The sequence below is a fragment of the Mus musculus genome, chromosome 14 (genome assembly GCF_000001635.26).
Source record: "Mus musculus strain C57BL/6J chromosome 14, GRCm38.p6 C57BL/6J".
NCBI lineage: Eukaryota > Metazoa > Chordata > Mammalia > Rodentia > Muridae > Mus > Mus musculus.
Genome location: NC_000080.6, coordinates 121,604,531 through 121,627,672, shown reverse-complemented (window position 1 = coordinate 121,627,672; position 23,142 = coordinate 121,604,531). Strand labels below are relative to the sequence as shown.

Genomic DNA, 23,142 nt, shown 5'->3' with positions numbered 1-23,142 from the left:
AATGGTGTTTGTTTTACATATTTTTTTAAATTTAAGTAACACCTTTGTTGCTAAAAGCAAAAATGCCAACTGCAAATAAATGAAAGAAAATTCTTAAGTGCACCTTGAGTACCACAGGTAATGTTCTAGCAAAGCTCCTTTGAGACTCATCCTTGGACCTGGTCACTATGGCTTCGTCCTGTGTTTTGGTGGGTTTTCTCTTAGAGAGGAACTGCGGGATGGGATGTCAGGCGAGTGCCCTTTTGCCTTTGCAGATCAAGATAGAGCTGCCCGCCCAGCTGCATGAGAGGCACCATTTACTGTTCACCTTCTTCCACGTCAGCTGCGATAACTCCACCAAAGGAAGCACGAAGAAGAAGGACGCTGTGGAAACGCAGGGTGGGGGCTCCAGCTTCCCTTCCTTCCTTTGTAGCCGTGTTTGTCATTTCATCATCTGCACATTAGCGTTTCTTACTCGTATTTTGAGTCTTAATATCCACCCTTTTGGGAAGGGTTGCTCTGGTGGGTTTCTAACCAGTGGTATGGTAAGCGTGCCTGAATTGTATACGTAACTTGCTGGTGGTCTGACCCCCGAAGAGACTGGATGTCAGAGGCTATCTCAAGGCCTTCGCATCATCACCCGCTCTGATTGGTGGTGACGGTTGTTGTTGCTCAGGCTTGCCAGGCTCTCCTGCCAGGAGTCCATGAGCTCACGGTGGGTTTTTCTTGTTGTTGTTGCTCTTTGTTCTCAACAGTTGGCTTTTCCTGGCTGCCTCTCCTGAAAGATGGAAGGGTGTTGACGAGTGAGCAGCACATCCCCGTCTCGGCTAACCTGCCATCTGGCTACCTCGGCTACCAGGAGCTCGGCATGGGCAGGGTATGGGGATTTAAGTTGGTTTGGTTTAACTCAGTTTCTTGAGCAAACAATATGAATGGCTAAAAACAATAACGCACAACAAAGATAGCTCGCAGGATTTTTATCAGTCCCGACACTTGGTTTCCTTTATTTATTTTGAAGTAAATGTGCACAGTTAGGAGCGGCTTCTGATAACACTTAACACGGCATCAGAATTATAGTTCAGGCATTTGATAAGCCTGGTCTGGCAGTGCTGCAGCAGAGAGACACGGAGGATCCTGGCCTGGCGTGGGCCTTCCTGAGAAGTAACTGTGGCAGGAATTTCCTTCCAGTTGATCTAGAGCCCGGGAGGTGAATCTCTTCCCCACATGGCTGTTCTGCTCTGTCTGGAGTCATCCTCATTGCTTCTTAGAGCCCTGATTTTACTAGGTCTGCATAAGATAATTGTGAAGCCAAGCGTGGTGATGCACACCCTTAATCCCAGTGCTCAGGAAGCAGATGTGAATCTCTGTGAGTTTGAGGTCTGCCTGGTCTACATAGAGTCAAGACAGGGCTACATAGTGAGACCCTGTCTCAGAAAATAAAGAGACACTGGTGAAGTAGGGCCTTTCCCAATGAAATGGACAGCAGTCTCTGACAGCTGCAGCAGACAGGACAACTCACAAAGCCCAGGAGGAAGGGTGTGCTCAGGGGAAGAAACTGGCAAAGACAAATGCGGACACAGCTGCATTCCTGCTGTGACCAGATGTAGCTCTCCAGCCCTTTGAGTCCCCAGTCCTTCACCAGTGCCCTCGTTGGTAGCTAAGAGAGCTAATCTGTTCCGATCTTTTTCCCATTTCCCCCCCCAGCATTATGGTCCAGAGGTTAAGTGGGTGGAAGGAGGCAAGCCACTGTTGAAGATCTCCACTCATCTGGTTTCCACAGTGTACACTCAGGTGTGTGTCACACATTCCAGTGATTGAGACTACTTGCATGTCTTGTCTGTGTGAATCAGAATCCTGTTGACTTAGGAGTATATTTTTATACTATAGACCTATATTTGAAGAAAGTACGTAGAAGGTGCTTACATGTGATACACTGGTATACGTAACAAATACTTTATAAGTCTATGAGATTTTTCAACTATTTTCCTCTGGTGAAAAGTCTTTAGATGTAGTTTGTCAATTTTTAAATCTTAAAATCCATTTGTGGGGTTGGGTAGATGACTCTGTGATTAAGAGCAGCAGGTATGAAATCATGAGTTCCCACAGAGTGCCCAGCACCCGTGTAACAAGCTATGCATCTTACACATGCATGAGGTTTCTAGGGCTTGCTGGCTTCCAACCCAGACAAGAAAAATCAGAGAAGAGACCCTGCCTCAAAGGAAGAGGACTCCCAGTTTCCTCTTCTAGCATCTTGAATACACACTGGTGTGAGCTTGCGTGCACATGCACACACACACACACACACACACACACACACACACACACACTCACTCAAATACTTATAAGCCATTCATGTTTGTTACATGAAGCAGATTCTCTTGTTTCTAGAAGCAAATACTAACAGACTTTCTTCTCCTTCTCCCTGCCCTCTCCCGCCCCTCAATCTAGGATCAACATTTACATAATTTTTTCCAATACTGTCAGAAAACGGAATCTGGAGCCCAAGCCTCAGGGAGTGAACTAGTAAAATACCTTAAGGTACCAGATGGTTTTTTGTCCCCCTTTTAAATGTCTTTGGGAGTAACTTGGGTTTCCTTTTTGGTGGTGAATGTTTTTACGCCCCTTTGTAAGCTTCTGTGTGGATGTTTCTACCTGGATGCTGTCATGGTGATTTCATGTGGCTTTTAAGTAGTGGACCGGAGTGAACTCAGACGTGTGTGCTAGTCCCTCGTGCTCCCTTGAAAACCGTTTCTCTTGCACTCACTCAATACAGACCTTTGCTGAATGTTTACCATGGTACTGCGTTTTTTTTTCACCTCATCACTGGGGAATCTGAACGCTGCTGCCTGGGAGGCGAAACTCAGGGGTACTGGACATTGCCAATGTGCTGCTCAGGGGAGGCAAAGGCAGTCTAAGATAGGGGTCTCAGCCCATGTTTCTCTGGGTGAGAAACGGTGGGGGCTGGAATGGAGACTGTGGTTCTCAAACTCCTGTGTATCTAAGATGCCACTGAGGACCACGAGGAGTTGGGAATGGGGCCTGCAGGCCTGCAATGAGCCAGGGGAGGGAGGGGAATCCAGCTTAGCTCAGAGTGAGTCCCAGGAGTGCAGAGGGGCCTTCTGCAGGAGACATAGGCTGGGCTCTGTATGATGAAGGCCTCCCTGCATTGGTTATTGATGAGGTAGGCAGTCCTTGCTTGTCCAAACTGCTGTATTCAGCATGGAGAACTCTAGGTTTTGATGCTGTGTGAGAGGTTGTCATGGTCCTCATAGTGTGGTGTCATGGTCGTGTGCTCTAGGACAGGGATCCTGTCTGGAACTGATCCAAACTCTGCTGTTCTCAATTATAAATTTTATCCGGATTCTGAACTACTTACTACCTTGCGAGTTCTTCTGTCTAATGGCACAGTCCACTGCCCCACACTTAGCTGCCTGGTGACACAGTCCACTGCCCCACACTTAGCTGCCTGGTGACACAGTCCACTGCCCCACACTTACCTGCCTGGTGACACAGTCCACTGCCCCACACTTACCTGCCTGGTGACACAGTCCACTGCCCCACACTTACCTGCCTGGTGACACAGTCCACTGCCCTACACTTACCTGCTGCTGAGCATAAAAGAAGCAGCCCTCGCTTGCCCGTTTGCTGCTGCTGTAACAAAATACCTGAAACTGGAGTTTGAGGGCCGTGAAAGGATCAAGGCTAGAATTGGGCAGTAGAGGAAGAGGAGACCCAAACTCATCACTTTTAAGGAACCCACGCGAGCAGGCACAGTGACCCGCTCCTGAAGCTTGAGTCCCCGTGACCTGATTGCCTCTCCTTAGACCACACCTCTTCCCGATTTTGCATTGAGGATTAAGTCTCTATCACAGACTTTGTGAAGGACACACTCAAATCCTAACAGTCCTGACCCTTAGAAAACTTCTCAGTCATAGGAGATAGTACTAACTTGACCACAGCATCCTGGGTAGCCAGAGATAATGCACCTAGCCTGGCCCAGCCGTGTGCAGGAGCTGAGTATGTTCCTGGAGCCAGTGCGAAGCAGTGAGAGGGAGACTTTGATATAGAACTTGATTATAGAAGAGTACTTTGAAAACAGTCACTAAATGGCATTCCAGGCATAGGACAAAATAAGATTCGAGAGATTGGGTAGAGACTTTGCTCTAATCAAGAGAAAACAATCTACATATTTACGAAAATGAAAACAGGTACGTTGGCCGTTGGCCTCTCCTCCACTTCAGTGATCACGTGAGACCTCTCTGACCATTCTTCTTGGTTACAGCTCCTCCTGATTCCTCTTCTGCCTCTCTCTCTGTTTTAAAGAGCTCTTGCAATTATATTGCTCCACTGACTGCTCCCTGGCTTACGGGCAACTAGTTAACAGTCTTTAGTCCCTTGCCCTGTGGAACATCTTCACCGGTCCTGCAGTTTAGGACAAAGGCATCCTTGAGGTCCACTCTGCATGCCCTCCTCTTCCACTCATTTTAGAGGGAGTTCTTCTATCCTTCCTTGAAATGAAGTAGATATTACCTTAAATAGCGTAGTAGGCATGGTAATGTGAACCTGTTGACCCAGGGACTTGGGAGGCTGAGCTGTGAGAGTCACTGGCAGTCAGGAATTTCAGTTCAGCCTGGGTCCACAGCAAGACCCCATCTCAAAATGAATAACTGAAATAAAATAGACTTTTTTTTTCCTAAATATAACACAACGTTTCACCATGTCTTCTGTGTAGAGTCTGCATGCGATGGAAGGCCATGTGATGATCGCCTTCTTGCCGACCATTTTAAATCAGCTATTCAGAGTCCTCACAAGAGCCACCCAGGAGGAGGTTGCTGTGAACGTGACACGGTAAGGTGGGGAATGGGGGCATGGTGGATGTATTGATGGATGGATGGATGGATGGACAGACAGATGAATGGATGGATGGATGGATGGATGGATGGACGGACGGACGGACGGACGGACAGATGAGTGAATGGATGGATGAGTGGGTGGGTGGGTGGATGGATGGATAAGTGAATGGATGGTTGGATGGATGGATGGATGGATGGATGGATGGATGGATGGATGGACAGACAGACGAGCATATGGATGGGTGGATAGATGGATGCTCTTCTTCCCTTCAGTCTGTCCACACCTGGAGCCTCTCTGAAATGATAGTATATGTGCTAAACATTTTACTGGAGAAATGTCTTACTCTCGCACATAGGCTCCACATCTGATTCCTTGTCTTCTTGTTTGCTACGTGCCAACAGCATCATCGTTCTGCTGCTGTGAAGATAATGAAATGTTCCCATTTCCATATCACTACTCATTGCTTTATTCATTCCTGTGGTGTGTAGGGTCATTATTCATGTGGTTGCCCAGTGCCATGAGGAAGGATTGGAGAGCCACTTGAGGTCATATGTTAAGGTATGTAAAATAAATAAATGAATAAGTCAAGCTGCTACAATCACTTACAGCTGTGGCTCTCCAAGTTTCCTTCCAAAGACTTCTTTCTACAAGCCTCATAATTCAGGGGTGCATTTGGAATTTAATACCTGTGAATCTCTTTGGTCCCTTCTGCCAAGACTTGTACCTGAACCAGGGGAGTTGGAAGACAGGCAGCCATTCATTCATTAACTAATTTCACCCTTTGCAAGATGAGTGTGACTCAACTGGCAGGGAGGTGAAATAAGAATTGTTTTAATTGATCTTGGGTAGACCGTTACTCATTAGCAATCTTCATGTTTCTTTTTAACCCGCCTAAAGTTTCCCAGCATCCTTGCTGCTTTTGGGACTGGAAGGTTAACCCTGGCCACAGTCAAATGAAAAGGCCATGTGAACAGCATAAAGTGTTAGCATCAATAGCAATAGGTTCTTGATACGTACCATTAAATAATCATACAACAAACACTTTGCTAACGAGTTACACATCCTCTTATACGTGGACTGTGGCTTTGTGTACTCTGCAAACTAAAATTTAGATTCTCCGGGATCTGCTATTGTGTCCTGTGGCCCATTCCTAGAGGTTCTGTTACAGATGGAATTGTGTGCCAGCTGGGCTCTGAGCTGCCTCGTACGGTTGTCATGTCTTGGATGGGTTCCCTGGGGACATCCTGGCCACCCTCTCTCTGTCACATGACAGTCACCCTCCCACCTTCGTTTCCATCCCTTCTCCCACCCTTGAATGTGCACCTCAGTCCCGGATCTCCATTCTCAGGAGCCTCACAAGCTCTCTGCCCCTCCCATGGAAGAACCCATGCTGTAGAGTTCCTCTCTTTCTTTTCAAAGTTTGCCTATAAGGCTGAGCCGTACGTTGCATCTGAGTATAAGACAGTGCACGAGGAACTGACGAAATCCATGACCACCATTCTCAAGCCTTCTGCCGATTTCCTTACCAGCAACAAACTTCTGAAGGTAACACGGGCGGCCAGCCTTGCTCTGCAGCTTTAGGACTGATCTTCAAGGGCTGGGGATGGATCTCAGTCGCCCAGGGCTTATGTGGCCCTGTGTGAGGCTCTGGGTCTCATCTGCCCAAATAGTAGCATATCTGGTGAATGGGAGGGTGGGGCTGGGAGGGTCAGTGAGTGGGTACTAAGAGTGCTCAAGAGGGAGGTGCTGTTGCACAGTGAGGAGGGAACAGAATATAGATGTACTGAGCATTCCCTTGAGAAAGCTGTTACCAGGGGGAGGGGGGAGAGGGAGAGAGGGAGAGAGAGAAAGAGAAAGGGAAAGGGAAAAAGGAAGGGAAAGGAAAGGAAAGGAAAAAGGAAAGGACAAAGAAAAGAAAGAAAGAAAATGTTTAAGATAACCCCAGTTAAACATCTTAAAGCACTACATGTTGCCCTAATGATATACACACATATCACATTACAGTTAAGTAAGCTGAGAGCTAGCCACGGTGGCACCTGCCTGTGGTGCCCGCTACCCAGGACTCTAAATAGGAGGGAGGGAGTGTGTATCAGTTACTGTTGCTGTGATTGGCACTTTGACCAGAGGCGACTTCATGAGCCAAGTTTAGTTTAGCTTAAGGTTGGTTTCAGATTGGTTAGAGTACATAATATAATGGTGGGAGATGTACCCAGCAGCAGGCAACCAGGGTGGGAATCTGAGTGTTTTCAGTTGAAAACACCAATCAGAGTGGGGTGGGGCATGCGCGCGCGCGCGTGTGTGTGTGTGTGTGTGTGTGTGTGTGTGTGTGTGAGAGAGAGAGAGAGAGAGAGAGAGAGAGAGAGAGAGAGAGTGAGTATTGGAAATGGGGGCAGGTCTATAAACCCTCAAAGCTCACATCCAGTGACACAATTCCTGAAGATTCCATAACCTCCCAAACAGCGCCACCACCTGGAGACCAAGTGTTAATACCTGAGCCTGTGGAGGACATCACTCTTTCAAAACCCCATAGATCCCTTGAGTGTATAATTTTCATACCAGCCTGGGCAACATGATCTGTTATCAGAAAAAAAAAACTATTTTTACTAATTATTTTCAAAAAACAATTAGTGAAAACTGGATGTGGTGGTTCACACCCATTATCTCAAATATTTGGAGTCCAAGACCGTCCTTCCTTACATGATAAGTTGGCGACCAGCATGAACTGAGTGAGACCCTCTCTCCTCCCAATAAAAGTGTGTGTGTGTGTGTGTGTGTGTGTGTGTGTGTGTGTGTGTGTGTGAAAGAAAATAAAATTCCAACTCCACAGCCTGACCAGCTAAGCCTGTGTGTGGACATTTATGGCAGTTGTCACCATCACTATTAAATCTGAGTGATCAAAATTAGCTCTCCAGGTCCAAGTTTGCTAGTTTGGTCTCAGATGAGAGCTGTAAAGATAAGTTTACCATTTCCAAAGTCTCCCTGTCACCTCCTCAGTGTGGAGGACACTGCGAGGGATGGTATAGACAGTCTCCCTAAACAAGAAATCATCAGAGGAGACTCCACAAATGATCCAGCCGTGCGCCTAGTGGGAGAGGGTGCTCAGTCTCCCCGTGGGTGCAGCTGCATGTTGCTGAATGTGTGCAAGGAGCAGAAGTCTGTCACCCACCTCTTGGATCTGATGAGAAGCTGTCCAGTGTGTCTCACCGCCCATACCTGCTTCTCATCGCTAGTATAGCCAGCCTAGGAGAGCTGGTCTCTTTCCTAATGATGCATTATTTTTGTGTTTGTTTTTTCTTTTCTTTCAGTACTCTTGGTTTTTCTTTGATGTGCTGATAAAGTCCATGGCTCAGCATTTGATTGAAAATAACAAAGTCAAGGTATGTTACTCCACTGGGGACTTGTTTGGGGGGAGATGTCTTTTGCTTGGTTGAAAGCTCACACCTATTCATGTTTCCTGTGTGCTGGGGACAGACTTGTTTCATGTACGATTAGTAGCATGTTTCAGCTTCACCTCAGTCCTGTGAGGAATGCCCATTGTTTAGGTAAGAAGACTAAGGCTAGAGTATTTGAGTTATTACTTGCTCTCAGTCCTGCAGTTAATGAGTGCTAACGCATCTAGCTCCAAGGCAGGCCTTGGTTCCTCACTACCTACAGGGTTATTAAATCCAAAGAAAACTACGGTTATCCTTTGAATAGCTTTTCTGAACTGGGACCAGTTGCTTGAGTACTAATGTAAGATGCTGCAGTAAGTGTTTTAACCACCCTAGATATTTCTGTTTACAGATGGCTGACTCTCACCAGGTACCTGTGCACAGTCTCAAATTCCGCCTCTCCTTTTGTTGGTACCTGGGAGTGTGTTTCTGTGACCATGTCCCCCTGGTTCCCACTGGGACATTCTGCCTCTATATTCTCATGAGGCTCATCCCCCACACAGTTGGTCTTGTCTCTGGACTGGTGGTTCCTGTTAGGGCATGGCCTTGTAGCTCTCTGAGGCTCTAGGTTTTTAATGAAGGACTAATGTAGGACACGCTTGACAATGTTACCCTCTCTTTGATGACTGGAAGACCTGCTTCTGATGCAGGAGTTAGGAGTTGTATCTGTGAATTGTGGCCATACTGCAGCTGTGGGAGGGTGACTGAGCAGGGGGAACCTGTGAGGGCTTCAGGTGGTAGGGCTGCAAGGGCCCTGTGGATGCTTGTGGGGGGAGGGGGAGAGGGAGAGAGAGGGGAAGGGACAGAAAGAGACAGAGACAGAGAGGGAGAGAGGGAGGAAGAGAGAGAGAAGAAGAAGGAGGAAGAGGGAGAGAGGAAGGGAGGGAGAGAGAAGAGGAAGAAGGAGGGAGGGAGAGATGGGGAGTGAAAGAGAGAAAGGAGAGAGCGGGGAAGGTCTGGAAGGAGTCATCAGAGGATGGAGACCTCATCAAGGGCTCTGCTTTCTTAGACGCAGAACAAAAAGTTGGTGGCCCAGAGCCTGAAGCCATACTTACTTGTCGAGCAGGCCTTGATCCTGGCCAGTGTCCTTGTTTTTTGGTTGTTTGTTTTTTCCTTTTCCAATCCAACTTAAAGACTTTGATTTTTTTTACTTCATAGGGAGATGCCAGATGGAGGTGGGTGGCATTTGCCTTGCACGGAGATATGCACCCTCTGTATTAATGCCAGGGCAGCCTGCCAAGGAAGAATCAAGCAGATTGGCTCCCTGGCAGTATACAAGTGTGCGCTCTTATACACACAGGATTTCATTGTATCACTTTTTAGTTAAATATGTTACAAGTGCAACAGGATTATAGCCTCTGTTGGTTTTCTGTTGCTGCCACCCTAGAGTACCTCTGGATTAGACCACTGGCATTCATTTCCTCAAAGTTAAGAAGCTAAAAGATCTAGGTCAAAGTTTCTGTGGGCTGGAACCTCTCTGAGGTATCTACTCTGCCAATAGTTTCTTCTGCAAAGGTCTACTTCCTATGTGGCACCTGTCACACTGGACTAATGTGAACCCTGATGATATCACTTTACCTTAGCATCTTCTCTAAAGACTCTGTCTCAAATACAGTCCCCCACTGGGACTTTTCAGGGTGCCACAGCTTAAGCACATGAGCTAGGCAGTGCCCCAGTGGGAAAGTGCTTTCTCTGGAAACATGGGAACCCAAGTTCAAATCTGCAGAGCCCATGGAAAGCCAGGCGTGTTAGCATGTGTCTCTAATTCCAGCGCTGTTGTAGTGAGGCCTCCCTCAAACGAGGTAGAAAGCAAAGGCCAGTGTCCCTTGGAGGCTGTCCCTTGACCACCACGTTCACACTATGGCGTGTGTATGAGAGACTGGGGTGGGGGTGGGAAGAGCACATGAGCAAACACTGAAGGAAAAACTCATCTTTAACATTCGAATCTGGGGATGCAGTTCAACCTACAAAAGAGCCCTGAGGTAATTTTAACAAAGAGAGATCACTTCAGAGGATGAGGTGTTTTGATTGTATTTTAAGTGTATCGGTTTTAGTCAGCAAATAACCCTTCAGTGTTATAAAAATAAAGTAGGTAGAGCATGTACGTGTAGCTTGGTGGCCACCTACCCTAATGATGGTCACCATGAGAGGAGGGCACAGGTGGCGAGAAGAGGAGTGGGTGATAGAGGGAGACTGTGCAGAGAGAAGTGCTCAGATGGGTTCTGGTGCGTAGAGAAGTCTGCCTGGCCTGAGGAAGAACACAGACTAGGAGGAGAAAGAACCAGGGTGGTGAAGAACAGGGAGCGCCTATCACAGGGAATCACAGTTGCCCTCTCCCTGCCTAGGACTGCAGCAGAGGCCACCTGAGAGGCAATCCAGAAGTCTGTGAGCACTTGTGAAAACTTGTGCAAGAACTGTGCACACCATTGGCCATCAGTTTCAAGCGCTAGGAAATTAGGAAAGGACTTTAGTGGCCTGTGTCTGTTCTCGGTGCTAAATTAAAACATCACAGTAGATATAATAGTGGCCTAAGAGTGGTTCAGTTACCAGCTCTTTCCCTTTATCACAGAGGTAGACAACAAGGTAGACAGACCCTTGGAATGGTCCTCTGAGACCACGTGGCTTGATGGAGCCCAGGACTGCTGGAGAAAGCAGCCACTTGCAGGTGTTCCGCCCTTTCCATCCATGTGGCAGGTTCCCTGCACCTCTGCTCTAAGAAATGCCATGTCTGTCTGTGGAATTGCAGAGCCTTCTTCCTACCTTAATTGTATCTTAGTCCTAAAGCAATGTTTAGAGGGGAATTTTAGAAGTCTTAGAAAAAAATCTCTGTGCAGCTGTGCCTGTAAGAGAGCTCTGGCTTCCAAAAGAAGAACGTGGAACCACAGTATAATTGACCCTGAGGAGAGATTTGGGAGTCCCTCCTGGCATTGTAAAAGATTCTGGTCTTCCATTTTAGCCCTGCCTGGCTTGTGCTAGAGGCCCCAGCCTGCTTCCCACAGGTTACTCATTCATCAGGCTCAGTATAATAAGAGACCCTGTCTCCAAACAAAAAAAGTGGAGAAAACAGCTGAGGAAAGTCATCCCGACATCAACTTCTGGACACACACACACACACACACACAAGCACATGCACGCACACACACACATGCATACACACGTGTGCATACCACATAGTCTAGGGAACAAGTTCTTTTATCATTCATGATTTCCTTCCAAAACTTGGGTCAAATCCTCTTGAGTTTTTACGTTTTTAATGTTAAATATTCTGAATTTGTTCTGATATTTTTCAGTTGCATCCATCATTAGTTAGCCTTTCTGAAAGTACCATAACGAGGTACCGACTCATCCCGTCCGTAGGGGCCCCTGGGCCTTGGACTGGGACGTGAGCTGATGATGCTGCTTTGGTTGTTGTTACTGGAGGAACTGAGTGTATGTCTGTGCACATGCCTATTGGTAGTTGGGTGACGCTACCCACACATACCAACGTGGATTGATTGATTAATGTATAAACCATTTTGCTGAATCGTGGCTAAAGGTGGGGGGTGTGTCAACCTTCTAGTCTCCAGGCAAACCACATTCAATGACGTAGCATCAGAAAGCAGCTCCAGCAGATGGCCCTGTAGCTTCCCATACAGTGAATGTGACTGAGTTTGACTTGGGGCCATCAGAGGAGGCAGGTGCTTGGAAGTTACGAGGAGGGGTTTTTGAGAAAGGCCGCATGGCCGCAGGGCCAGCTGGGAGGTTCTCCTCTGACTCGGCATCTGTGGGCGAAGCTTTTGGGAACTTCTTTTTATAACTGTGATTCCCACAGTCTTGCCTTCCACTTCCTTCTTCCCACGCTCTGTTGGGCGGAGTCCTGGCACCCCACAGGTGTCTGTCCTTAAGGACGGAGTGAGAAAACCCACAGAGATGGGATGAACGTCCTAAGTCTGATTGCTTTGCCTTCAAGGAGATGAGAATTTTTATTTATGAAGTATTTTATTTATGAAGTAAACAGACTATTTGGGCTTTCCCAAAACCAAATCTGAACATTCCCGTGACGACAGACTGAATATTAACACCCATGTTTCCACCCCTCAAGTGTTTTGAGTAGTTTTTTAGGTATGCAAGGCAGAAGAAAAACAGGTTCACTTGGAACAACAAAAACAGGGCATATGAAGGTATTTGTGTGAGCCGAGCATGAGGCAAAGGTGGAGGTGGAGATGAACTTTACCTGAGCCTTGAAGGATGCCACACTTAGTGGACAGGAGACTGAGTCTTATGCACAGGCAACAGGCTTACCCAGCAATATGAATAATGAATGAATAAGAGATGTTAAAATAGCCATTCATTCAGCCCAGCAACTCCCTCCTCAGTATTTACTGAAAGGGGATAAGAGCATGTATCCTCACAAAAACCTGTGCATGAATGTGCATGGCAGCTTTATTCACAAAAGCCCAAACCTGGAAACAACCCAATGCCCACTGGGCGGGAAATGGATAGATAAATTGTTGGTGACTCAGTATGATGGAATACCACTTAGTAATAATAACTAACAAAATGCTCATTCTTGCAAAAAAAAAATTATATGGGCAGCTCTTAGAAGTATTGAAGTAAAATTCAGACCCAGAAGATTACATGAATGGATTCATTTATATTTAAGACATTCTTGAAAAGGAAAAATTACAGGGATAGAAAACAGAGTGGCCATTGCCAGGAACCGAGCACAGAGGACAGAGGCTGGCTCCTTGATCATGGTGGTTATGCAACTCTGTTTGCCTGCCAAAAGTTGTGAAATATTGCACCTGGACAGTCTGAATTTAATCAATGCATGCCTGTAATCCAGCCCGGGGGAAGCAAAATGAGAATGGTCACGAGTTCAAGTCTAGCTTATACTTCAAAGCAAAGCAGAGACTCGAAAAATGAAGTCTGAGGCAGGAGAGATGGCTCCGTGGTGGCTAAAAACACCTGCTGCTCATGCAGAGGGTCCAGGCTCAACTCTTAGCACCCATATGGTGGCTCACAACCATAATTCCAGTTCCAGGGGATCTGGCTCTGTAAAATCCTGGTTTTAGCAGCAGTGTCCACAGGACTGTGACAGCCAGGCTAGGGCTGGGTCTTCAGGGAGAGCCCATTCAGGAGGGCACAGAGTTACCACATTTACAGTAGAGTGTGCACAGTGGATAGCTAGAGGAGTCTGAGCATCCATTTGGGCAGCAGGTGGCAGCGCCTAGACCAGCAGGGGATGCTGCAGAAGTGATAACTTGCTGGGGCCAAAGAGTGGGAATTTGCTTGCCTGAGAAGCCAATGTCTGGAGGCTCTCTCCTCGGAGCCGTGCTTGGTTATTCCCACTCTGCACACCAGCCCATTATCCTAGATTTTATTTTTCCTTTCAGTTCAGTTTATATCAATCTTCTTAAAAAGCATCTACTTACCTGGGTCTTTTACTTTTCTTGCCTCCAAATGTGTCTTATTGAGTAAAAAGGCCTCAATTTGTTTTGTTGTCAAAGTAGAGTTGCTTACTATAGCCATTTGTCGCTGTCAGAAGGGCATCTGGTAGCCTCCAAAGACTCCTAGTGGCCCTTAGAGCAGCATTGCTGTTCAGAGCATACAGGCTTAGAGATCTTCTAAGAGGCAGAGCAGAGCAGGTGCTCTGATGGATTCATTGTTACCAGCAGTTCAGCTTGAGCAGTTAGCAACAGTGTTGCAATTCTTGCTTTCTGCCCCCACTCTCACTCTCTATGTCTTCTCAAGTGGGGAATGCGTTTTAAAAGACATCACTACTCCAGGACTCTGAGACAAAATTAGCAATAAATCTCCATTATGGTCTAACGCCTAAGCTATATTCAGCCTTCCCTCAGGAGTCCCCAAAATGTCACTTTACAGTTGGCTCGGCTGAGTCAGAATGTAAAGTCCATGTTCTACATTTAGCTGATGTGCTGCTCAGATTCAGGGGTTTTTTGTGTTTTGTTTTTGTATTCAGTTCAATGTGCATGATTTAAAAAAAAAAAAAAAACGTGGTATTTGAGAGTTAATTTGTATTCTTATAACTTGATCCTACCTCAGTGGGTTTTTGACTCTGTGTGTTCTTACTGTTGATTTGAAAACTGAAATGATTAAAATGCGAATATGTCTAACCTTCTTCATAATGAGACCTGGTGTTTAGTGCATAAAATCATGCGGTTTCATGTTAGAAACACACAGATTCTGGCTTCAGCCTTAAGTATGTACTGCTCTGTGGAAAGCCAGCTCAACATCCAGGTAACCAAAGGAGGCAGCGAGATGTGGTGTCAGCCACTGGGATTGGTGCTGATGGCAGCCAATCATGCACTGCCCCACCCACCCCAATGATAGCAGCCAATCATATCCCTCTCTACCCTCAACCCCCCCACTCCCAATGATAGCATGTTCTCTCTCTCTCACACACACACACACACACACACACAAACACACACTTGGCTGGGCCCGACCACTAATGTCATCAGTTTCACAAATGCACATGCATACTTATATATATACACATGCATAGTTATATACATACACTTTTATCTACATACATGTAGACAAACATACATATATACATACTGTACAGACAGACATATATCATATATACACATTTGGTGGATGGAGCAGAGCCCCAACAGCCATACTTTATTTCTTTTCTCAGCCTCCTTATAGCTTCTTAGACAAAGTTCTTTATAAAATTACCTCACAGATAAAACGTTACACGAAAGGGAATTACAGAAGGATGTAGATAGTAAGTTCAGAGCAGTGCTTCATTCTATAAGCTCAGTATTAGTTCACAGCAACAGTTGGTTGCACATGGCCTTGCTTTATCATGGTGCACACCTGTGGCCTCATCCTTGGACCTGACCTAGAATGAATGTTTTCCCTTGATCACAAATCTGTCCCAAGCCTACTTCTATTTTTAGGGTAATTGTGAAAGCTCATTGCACTCCTTATCATGTAACCTTTACTTACTATTCTATGAGGAGAGAGCACATTCTTTTCTTGATTCTAACTTTATTACATCTTTCAGGCAATACAACTAAAACCATCTCTTAAAACTTTCTTCCTAAAACTATTTGAATCAAATCAGTAGTTCCGTAAAGTCATTAATTCTTCCAAACAGCATTAGAATTTGAAAGTACATCTTCATCCTGATTTGCAGGAAATTTTCCCAATAGGGTGGGCTGGTGCCCAGGCATCATTAGGCTATGTAATCATGGCAGGAAGCACATCGGCAGTGAGAAGCAACCCTGGGACAAAGTCTCCGGGGCTGTGCCTCTCCAGAGCTCAACCCACCACAGCCAGGCAAAACAGTGGCCATCTCCAGGAAGCTTACTTACTGCTTGCCATGGCCTTCCCTGAGTGTCATGTGCCACTGCCTGGTGGTTCTACAACAGGCCAGGATAACAGTGGCTCAAATGTGACAGGAAACCTGACTTTCTGTTTTAGAAAATCATGAGCTGGTGGGTGGTTTGGAAAGGCCAGCTTGTCCCCCCCAGCGATATGCAGGGACTCAGCCTCCCATCTGATGATCCAGTCTAGGCTGTTACCTTCTCCCCCACAGTGTTGTGGCTGGCTCACCTCACAGCACATTCCAGACACAGGAAAGAAAAGAACATGAAAGCTATCTGCTTCTGTCATGAACGTGGTCTAGGAGGCGCCTGTCACTCACTCTGCAGTCCATTAGAGGGAACTTAGTCACGTGGCCCACATCAAGCTATAAGTTAGGCTGGGAAATAGAGTCTACCTGGTCAGCCACTGCTCCTGCACTTCAAAGGGGTCTGGTCACCAAAGAGGAGAAGGGGGGGGGGGCTGGTAAAGGAAAGGATAATTAGGACTTTTTACTGAGCTGTTAAACATTGGCTTCCTTATTTGTAAATTGGGGTGCTCCATTCTTGTGGCTGTTGAAATTAAATCCAGCGGCTAAGAGTTTTTAGTTATGCTCCCTCCCTCCTTTGTGGACTTGGAAAAAGAAGTGTGGTCTCACGTGTCAGAAGACTTTGGACTCCTGGTAGATCTGAATATGAGTCACTTGAGTTGTGTGACTAAGCACACATCCCTACCGTCCCTCAACCGGTAACATGCAGAATAAGTCATAAGGATCATATAGGATTGGATGGGAAGTAACCAGGAGTGTGTGGTGCAGTGGCTGGCATGTAGAGGCATGGCAGTAACCCAGCTGATTGCTCAGCAGTTGGTACTTTCTCTGGTATGCATTAATGAGAGAAGGGATCGTTATGCACTGACTTGCAAGCAGAAGGCTGCCACACCCTTTAAACTGGCCATGTGCATTCATCAGTGTCTGTGTGTCCTTTGAATACTCTGGGTTTCAGCCTAGGTAGTGCTTTCTCTGAGAAGGGCCAGCAAGATGTCTCACTGGGTAAACCAAGCCTGATGACCAGAGTGCAATCCCTGGGAACCACATGGTGGGAATAGAGTGAAACTCCTAATAACTGTTCTCTGACCTTCACATGCACACACACATACAATATATAATATATAACATAATATATAATATATGACATATATTATATATAATATATAACATATATTATATATAATATATGTGTAAACACAAATAAACTTGTTCTTTGAGTTTTGAATAAAGAATATAAAAAGTGTCTGAGGAACGCTTGGCTTGTGCCCATTATTGAAGATACCCACAGAAAGTGCACGGTCCTGCCCTGTTTTCTGCCAAAACTCTTAGATCAACATTTCTGTTCTTGTTTGTATAAACTACCAAGACTCTCTTTGTCATATCAAAGAAGGTCGAGATATTTGACATATTTGAGCACTTTTTTTTTTTTTTTTTTTTTTTGGTTTTTCGAGACAGAGTTTCTCTGTATAGCCCTGGCTGTCCTTGAACTCACTTTGTAGACCAGGCTGGCCTCGAACTCAGAAATCTGCCTGCCTCTGCCTCCCCGAGTGCTGGGATTAAAGGTGTGCGCCACGGCTATATTTGAGCACTTTTATAGTATACATTCAAATACTGTGCTATAATTTGATTTTTTAAATTGGGTAAATTTTTTTTTCTTGTGAGATTTCTGTTCTTGAAAGTATTGATGAAATAGTATGTGGAAAGTTACCAGACTGCATTAGGAAGGGTATATCTAACTTTTTATCCAATTATACAAGAGGTAGATCTAACTCGGGGGTTTTTGTTTGTTTGTTTCTGTTTTTATGGACTTGGACTCCAACCTTAAGTATTACAACCTAAAATCATCCTAAGTGATGGGTTTGAATCCTTTCAGTTACTGCGGAACCAGAGATTTCCGGCCTCCTACCATCACGCTGTGGAAACCGTGGTGAACATGCTGATGCCACATATCACCCAGAAATTTCGAGATAACCCAGAAGCATCTAAAAATGCCAATCACAGCCTCGCTGTGTTCATCAAGGTAGTGACCTCCAGGGGAAGGGGACACTGCTTTCTAAGTAGCTCCCCAGCACAGTGATGCCCTCAGTACTCAGTACTCAGTACTCTGACAGGAGAGGGTAACTTAACCAGCAGACTAGAAGCCAAAGTTCCACAACTCATGGGTCTGAACTAATGGCTCTTGGCTTTTTTCCCCTAGAGATGCTTCACCTTCATGGACAGAGGCTTCGTCTTCAAGCAGATCAACAACTACATCAGTTGCTTTGCTCCCGGGGACCCCAAGGTAGCATGGCTGTTGGGCACTTTCGCTTGAGTTTAGCTGGCCCATTCACACCTGGAACTGCACCTGTTCTTATCAGAATTGTCTTTTTGTTCCTCACCTCATTCATCCCAAAACCTCTGAATTGAGTTGTTGATCACAGATCGTTTATCGAGACCTTATAACCATGTAACCTTTCTGGTAGAATTATTTTCCTTTATTACCTTCCAGCTTACTAATTTTTTAAATTGTATTGAGTCTGTGTAATTATAAGCTACTTGAAATCCTTTTTAGACATAGAGGAGCATAAATAATAACTGCCTTAAAGTCTGCTAAAGGCATTATTTAATGAAGTGTGTTTGGTTTTCACACAAATGCCTGTAAGCCATCCAACATACATAAAGACACAAGCACGTGGTCCCCACTAAGTGCTCATGCTCTTTGCTTCCAGTAGGTTTACTAGCATTCTAGATACAACATCCGGTGAGGTTTTCACGTCTAAGCATTTCTTCCTGCAGACTCTCTTTGAGTACAAGTTTGAGTTTCTCCGCGTGGTGTGCAACCATGAACACTATATTCCTTTGAATTTGCCGATGCCATTTGGAAAAGGAAGAATTCAGAGATACCAAGGTAACCCATCTCTGCATGGATTTATTTTCTAATGAAGAGAACCGTATCATTTTTAAATAAGAAAAGTATTGATTGAAATGTCATCCCATGATTTGATTTTATTCATGGATGAGGGTGTGTATAATTTTACATTCCTAAAATTGTTGATTAAAAAAAAAAATCTTACGTAGAAACTGGCTTTTCAGCAAACCTAGAGACAACCCATGCAGATGAGAGGCAGATCTGAAGCTCACTGGGGCTCATCAGAAGTAAACATCATGACTGTTTGTCACTTTAAAATCCTTTGTCTTATTTACTACATTTGTGTTTGTTTTGCTTTCCCCTCTTGTAAATTAGCTTCTCTTTCACCAACTGTGGAGTCAAATGACAGCCCAGTAGGTAGGTGTGGGTGGGGCTTAGGCTTGCCCTTGCACTTCCTCCATTAAAGACCCGAATGGAATGCAAGTGGCCATTCAGCCGCTTGTACACTGTCCAATCAAACCTGTCTATGCATATCTGGCCAGGCTTTATGATTCTGACGAATGGGTGCATTGTTTTCCTGTGGAGCTGAGACGTTGCTGTCACAACCCAGGAGATATGCTCCCGGGGTGCCTAGAGTCCCCACATTCTGTTTTAGGGAGCAGAACAAAGTCACCCCACCCCCACCCCCACCCCCCAGATCACATCTCACCTCCCGAAACACAGCTTTTGTCCGTGGAAGCGACAGGAGCTTAAGGCACATGGCTTTCCTGTGAGCTTTTTGTGTTTGCATGCTGAGTCCTCATGAGCTGCTCTGGACCCCCTGGGTCTGAAGGGACTTGAGCTCAGTGAGCTTTCCAGCCTCACTGAGGAGAGTGGGTCCTGTACATCAGTTTATTGGGGTCTCGTGCCAGACTCTGCCCCAGGCACAGAGACTGTAAGTCGTTTTCTTCCCTAAGAGATTTAAGGGAGCCCCTGCCTTACAGTTTAGTCTGCAGAAAGTGGACTAAAAACGCTGCTAAACATGATCATGCTGGAGAAACTCTTTCTTCCTACTGACAGGCTCCACAGGGACTTCTGCAGTGTGCTGGGGAGACTTTCAAGGACCTGCCAGGAAGGCTTTGGAAGTCAAACTGGGGTCTATAGGACTTTCTTGGATAATGGTGTCAGTGTCCTGACTCAGTCTTACTTTGTGCTTCCTGTGTGTGTGTGTGTGTGTGTGTGTGTGTGTGTGTGTGTGTGTGACTGCTTTTATTGATCCTCTTTTAGGGGATTCCTGTCTTCCTCCTTGGCAGATGAGCCCTCTCTCAGCTTTATCATGTAGCTTGTGATGAGTTACTGGGTGGTGCTTTGTATATTTCAGTTGTAGTTTAAGGAGGACATTTTAGAAAAGACTGCAGAAGTAACTTACTTGTTCAGTGAAAGCAGAATAAATAGGTTATGTGCTGGTGTGTCATTTAAAATACATTTGAGTTTTACTGTGACTATGAAGGCATTGATAACCAGAGAATAGACAGCTGACCTCACAAAGTGAATGATATTTAAATAAATCATTTGTATTCATCCTCTCCTTAATGATGTGGTTTTATCCAATTGATCTCTACTGTCGTTAGTACAATAACTTCATTCTTTTAGAAAAAAAATTATCAATAACGTTTTTAATATAATTGCTGTCAGATCTTCTAAAAACAGGCACTAAAACCAGTTCCATGTTCAAAATTCAGGGCAGCTATTTGTATCTGCTCAGGGCTCCTGTGGGAATTTATAGGTTAAGGAATAGAGCAGCCTTGCAGAATTGCCTGGTTTTTTGTTTTTGTGTGAGGCAGAGTTTTGTCACCTGTAGCCACACACGAGGTGGGCTGAGGGGCTCAGGCGACAGTGGACCCCCTGAACCTGAGTCCCACCTGCCTTTTCTCAGATCTCCAGCTTGACTACTCCTTAACAGACGAGTTCTGCAGAAACCACTTCTTGGTGGGACTGTTGCTAAGGGAGGTGGGCACTGCGCTCCAGGAGTTCCGGGAGGTCCGAGTCATCGCCATCAGCATGCTCAAGAACCTGCTGATAAAACATTCTTTTGATGACAGATACAATTCGAGGGTGAGTAGTTCCCAGGGGAGGGAAGAAGGGATGATAAATGCTCAAGCGGTGTAAGGAAATGACCCCTTAGACAAATCCTGTTAACAGGGCTGAGACTTTTTTTCTTGCCAGTGTAACGTCCTCTGCCATCCGGTGCTCAGCCAGGGAACACACTTACCATGTGTATCTTCTTTCAGAGTCACCAGGCAAGGATAGCCACTCTCTACCTGCCTCTGTTTGGTCTGCTTATTGAAAATGTCCAGCGGATCAACGTGAGGGATGTGTCACCCTTTCCTGTGAACCCGGGCAGTGTAAGTACGCAGGCTTGGTGACAACACCTCTGCACTGTCCTTGGGGATATTATCAGAGGGCTGTGGACTCTGTGACTTAGGATGATGGCGTTCTATTCTCTCATGTAGACAGTCACAGCCAAGGAGTCTTCAGGGCTGCAGGGGTGGGGGGGGGCGTGGTTCCTCACATCCGGTGTTGCTGGCAACCACCACTGCTCTTCGTGGTCATTCCACTTTGTCTCTGTCTGCACATGGTGTTCAGTCTTTGTGAGCCCACCCCTTTTTCTTAATAAAGACACAAGTGGCTGAATTCAGGGCTCCCCCAGTATGACCTCCATTTACAAGTAAGGTTGAATACTGTGCTACTGGTGGACGTGAATTTCAGGGAGCACTACTCACTGACTGCACACTCTCCCTTCCTTCTGCTAATGTCATGCTGCATAATACCCTTGGAAAATTACATTTCTTCTTTTAAAAGTTTTAAGATATATTTATTCTTATTTTACATATATGTGCTTTGTCCACATATATGCATGTTGTATATATGCAGCGCCTGTGGAAGCCCAAATAAGGGCATCAGCTCCCTGGAACAGGACTTCATGGAGCTGTGAGCTATCATGTGGGTGCTGGGGACCTGGGTCCCCTAGAAGAGCAGCCAGTCCTGGGCAATTACATTCTGACTAAGAATCAATCGATAAGCCTTTAGCCCTGGCTCTATTAATATCCCAATTCCATATGTGGTGTGTGGTGGCACATCCCATCATGTGGGTGCTAGGAGTCCAACCAGGTCCTCTGGGAGATCAACTATACTTTTAACCCCTGAGCCATATCTCCAGCCCCGCACATTGTCAGACTGTTTACACTACTCCTCCCTCTTAAATAATAATTCTAAGAGGGTCCAGGTTAGTAATGTTCTTTTTTCTTGTTTGTTTGTTTGTTTGTTTGTTTGTTTGTTTGTTTGTTTCAAGCCTAGTAAGCTTTGTCCTCCCCAGCCTCACTGCTCTGGCACTATTCTGGATCACCTTTCCCATGTGTGTCCTCCATGTGTGTCCTCCACATGTGTTCTCGGAGCAGCCTAATGCAGGCCAGCACATGACCTCCCTGTCCTGTTCCAGTGCTTCAGAGAACAAACAGAAGGTCTCGCTTTGAAGTGTATACAACGTTAAGATTAATACAGTTTCTCCCCTGGCAGGAGTCCCCACCTGAGTATCCAGAGACCATAGCTGATACCTCTCACGAGGACAGGAAATCCTGTTACTGCTGTTAGGAAAGGAACAGGCTCCTTCCTCTGCAGGTGGAGAGGTGGGAAGTGGAGTGGAGCCAGGGCAAGCTGGCAGCATCCCTGGCCTCCTCCACTCTCTCCTTCTCTGATCCCTCTGCCACCTCGTCCCTCGTATGCCCTATGCACCAGCCTACCCACTCCAGATGCTGAACACGTCTAGTTGTTACATAGCTTCCCTTCACTGTTTGCCTTCACACTTCAAGATCAGTTCATGAGGCTCGTTCAACCATCTCTAATAATTCCTTCTCTTCCCTTGGCAGATCGTGAAGGACGAAGCCCTGGCTGTGCCTGCTGGGAATCCACTCATGACTCCGCAGAAGGGAAACACACTTGACCACAGCCTGCACAAAGACCTCTTGGGCGCCATCTCTGGCATTGGTAAAGCTCCTTGCTCTTACCAGCCCTGTCCTGTGTCACTCAAACTGTCTTTACTCTCATACGTCGTTAATGGTGAATTAGGACTTGGACTTTCTACCCTAAATATTCTCCTGGTGCGGTGTTTCACAAGTGAAACAGTTCAGGCATTGTAATCAGGAGTCTTGTGAGATTTCCTCAGTTGATTGTTTTTAAATCTTCAATCTTTGTTACGCTTTTGGAAGCAGGCGATCTGCAGGTATGGGGGTGAGTGGAAGATTTGCATGTAATAATGGGACCTAGATGAGATGTGACAGTCTTGTTCATAATTCCAAAGGAGGTAACAGTTTGTAGCTGGAATCCAGTCCTAGAAATTATTTTTCAGAGATCTTCTGTTCTTCCCCCACTCCACCCCCATGAAAAACAGCCCCATGGGAAGGAAAACAGATGGCATAAATCAAGACTCAAATAGAGACGTCTCTCTGAGGGAAAATGCACCTATTTACATTCTGACTAATTAAGCTGCAGCTTTATAAAGATGATGATACACACGGCACCATACATATGCACACACTCACAGATGTAATCAAAGGATTTTAATAGGGGGTTCTCAGTTTGGTCTTCTCTGGTTCCCCTCTGCTAACCACACTTCGAATATGAAGCAT

General features: G+C 45.8%; 1 protein-coding gene across 46 annotated transcripts in view; it reads left to right on the top strand.

Annotated features, from left to right (window-relative positions):
• Dock9 (dedicator of cytokinesis 9) overlaps window positions 1-23,142 on the top strand; it is a 259,536-nt gene that overhangs the window by 170,228 nt on the left and 66,166 nt on the right. For all 46 annotated transcript variants that reach the window (XR_874271.3, XR_383125.4, XR_874272.3 and 43 more), the window contains exons 20-33: window positions 255-378; window positions 735-856; window positions 1,684-1,770; window positions 2,428-2,517; window positions 4,712-4,827; window positions 5,322-5,391; window positions 6,253-6,378; window positions 8,139-8,210; window positions 17,504-17,650; window positions 17,828-17,911; window positions 18,406-18,517; window positions 20,394-20,572; window positions 20,749-20,862; window positions 22,384-22,501. Coding sequence is in view for 36 of the 46 variants with exons in the window: in NM_001347596.1 (NP_001334525.1) it covers window positions 255-378; window positions 735-856; window positions 1,684-1,770; window positions 2,428-2,517; window positions 4,712-4,827; window positions 5,322-5,391; window positions 6,253-6,378; window positions 8,139-8,210; window positions 17,504-17,650; window positions 17,828-17,911; window positions 18,406-18,517; window positions 20,394-20,572; window positions 20,749-20,862; window positions 22,384-22,501 (1,561 nt within the window). In the remaining 10 variants the exon portion in view is untranslated. The remainder of the gene's footprint in view (window positions 1-254; window positions 379-734; window positions 857-1,683; window positions 1,771-2,427; window positions 2,518-4,711; window positions 4,828-5,321; window positions 5,392-6,252; window positions 6,379-8,138; window positions 8,211-17,503; window positions 17,651-17,827; window positions 17,912-18,405; window positions 18,518-20,393; window positions 20,573-20,748; window positions 20,863-22,383; window positions 22,502-23,142) is intronic.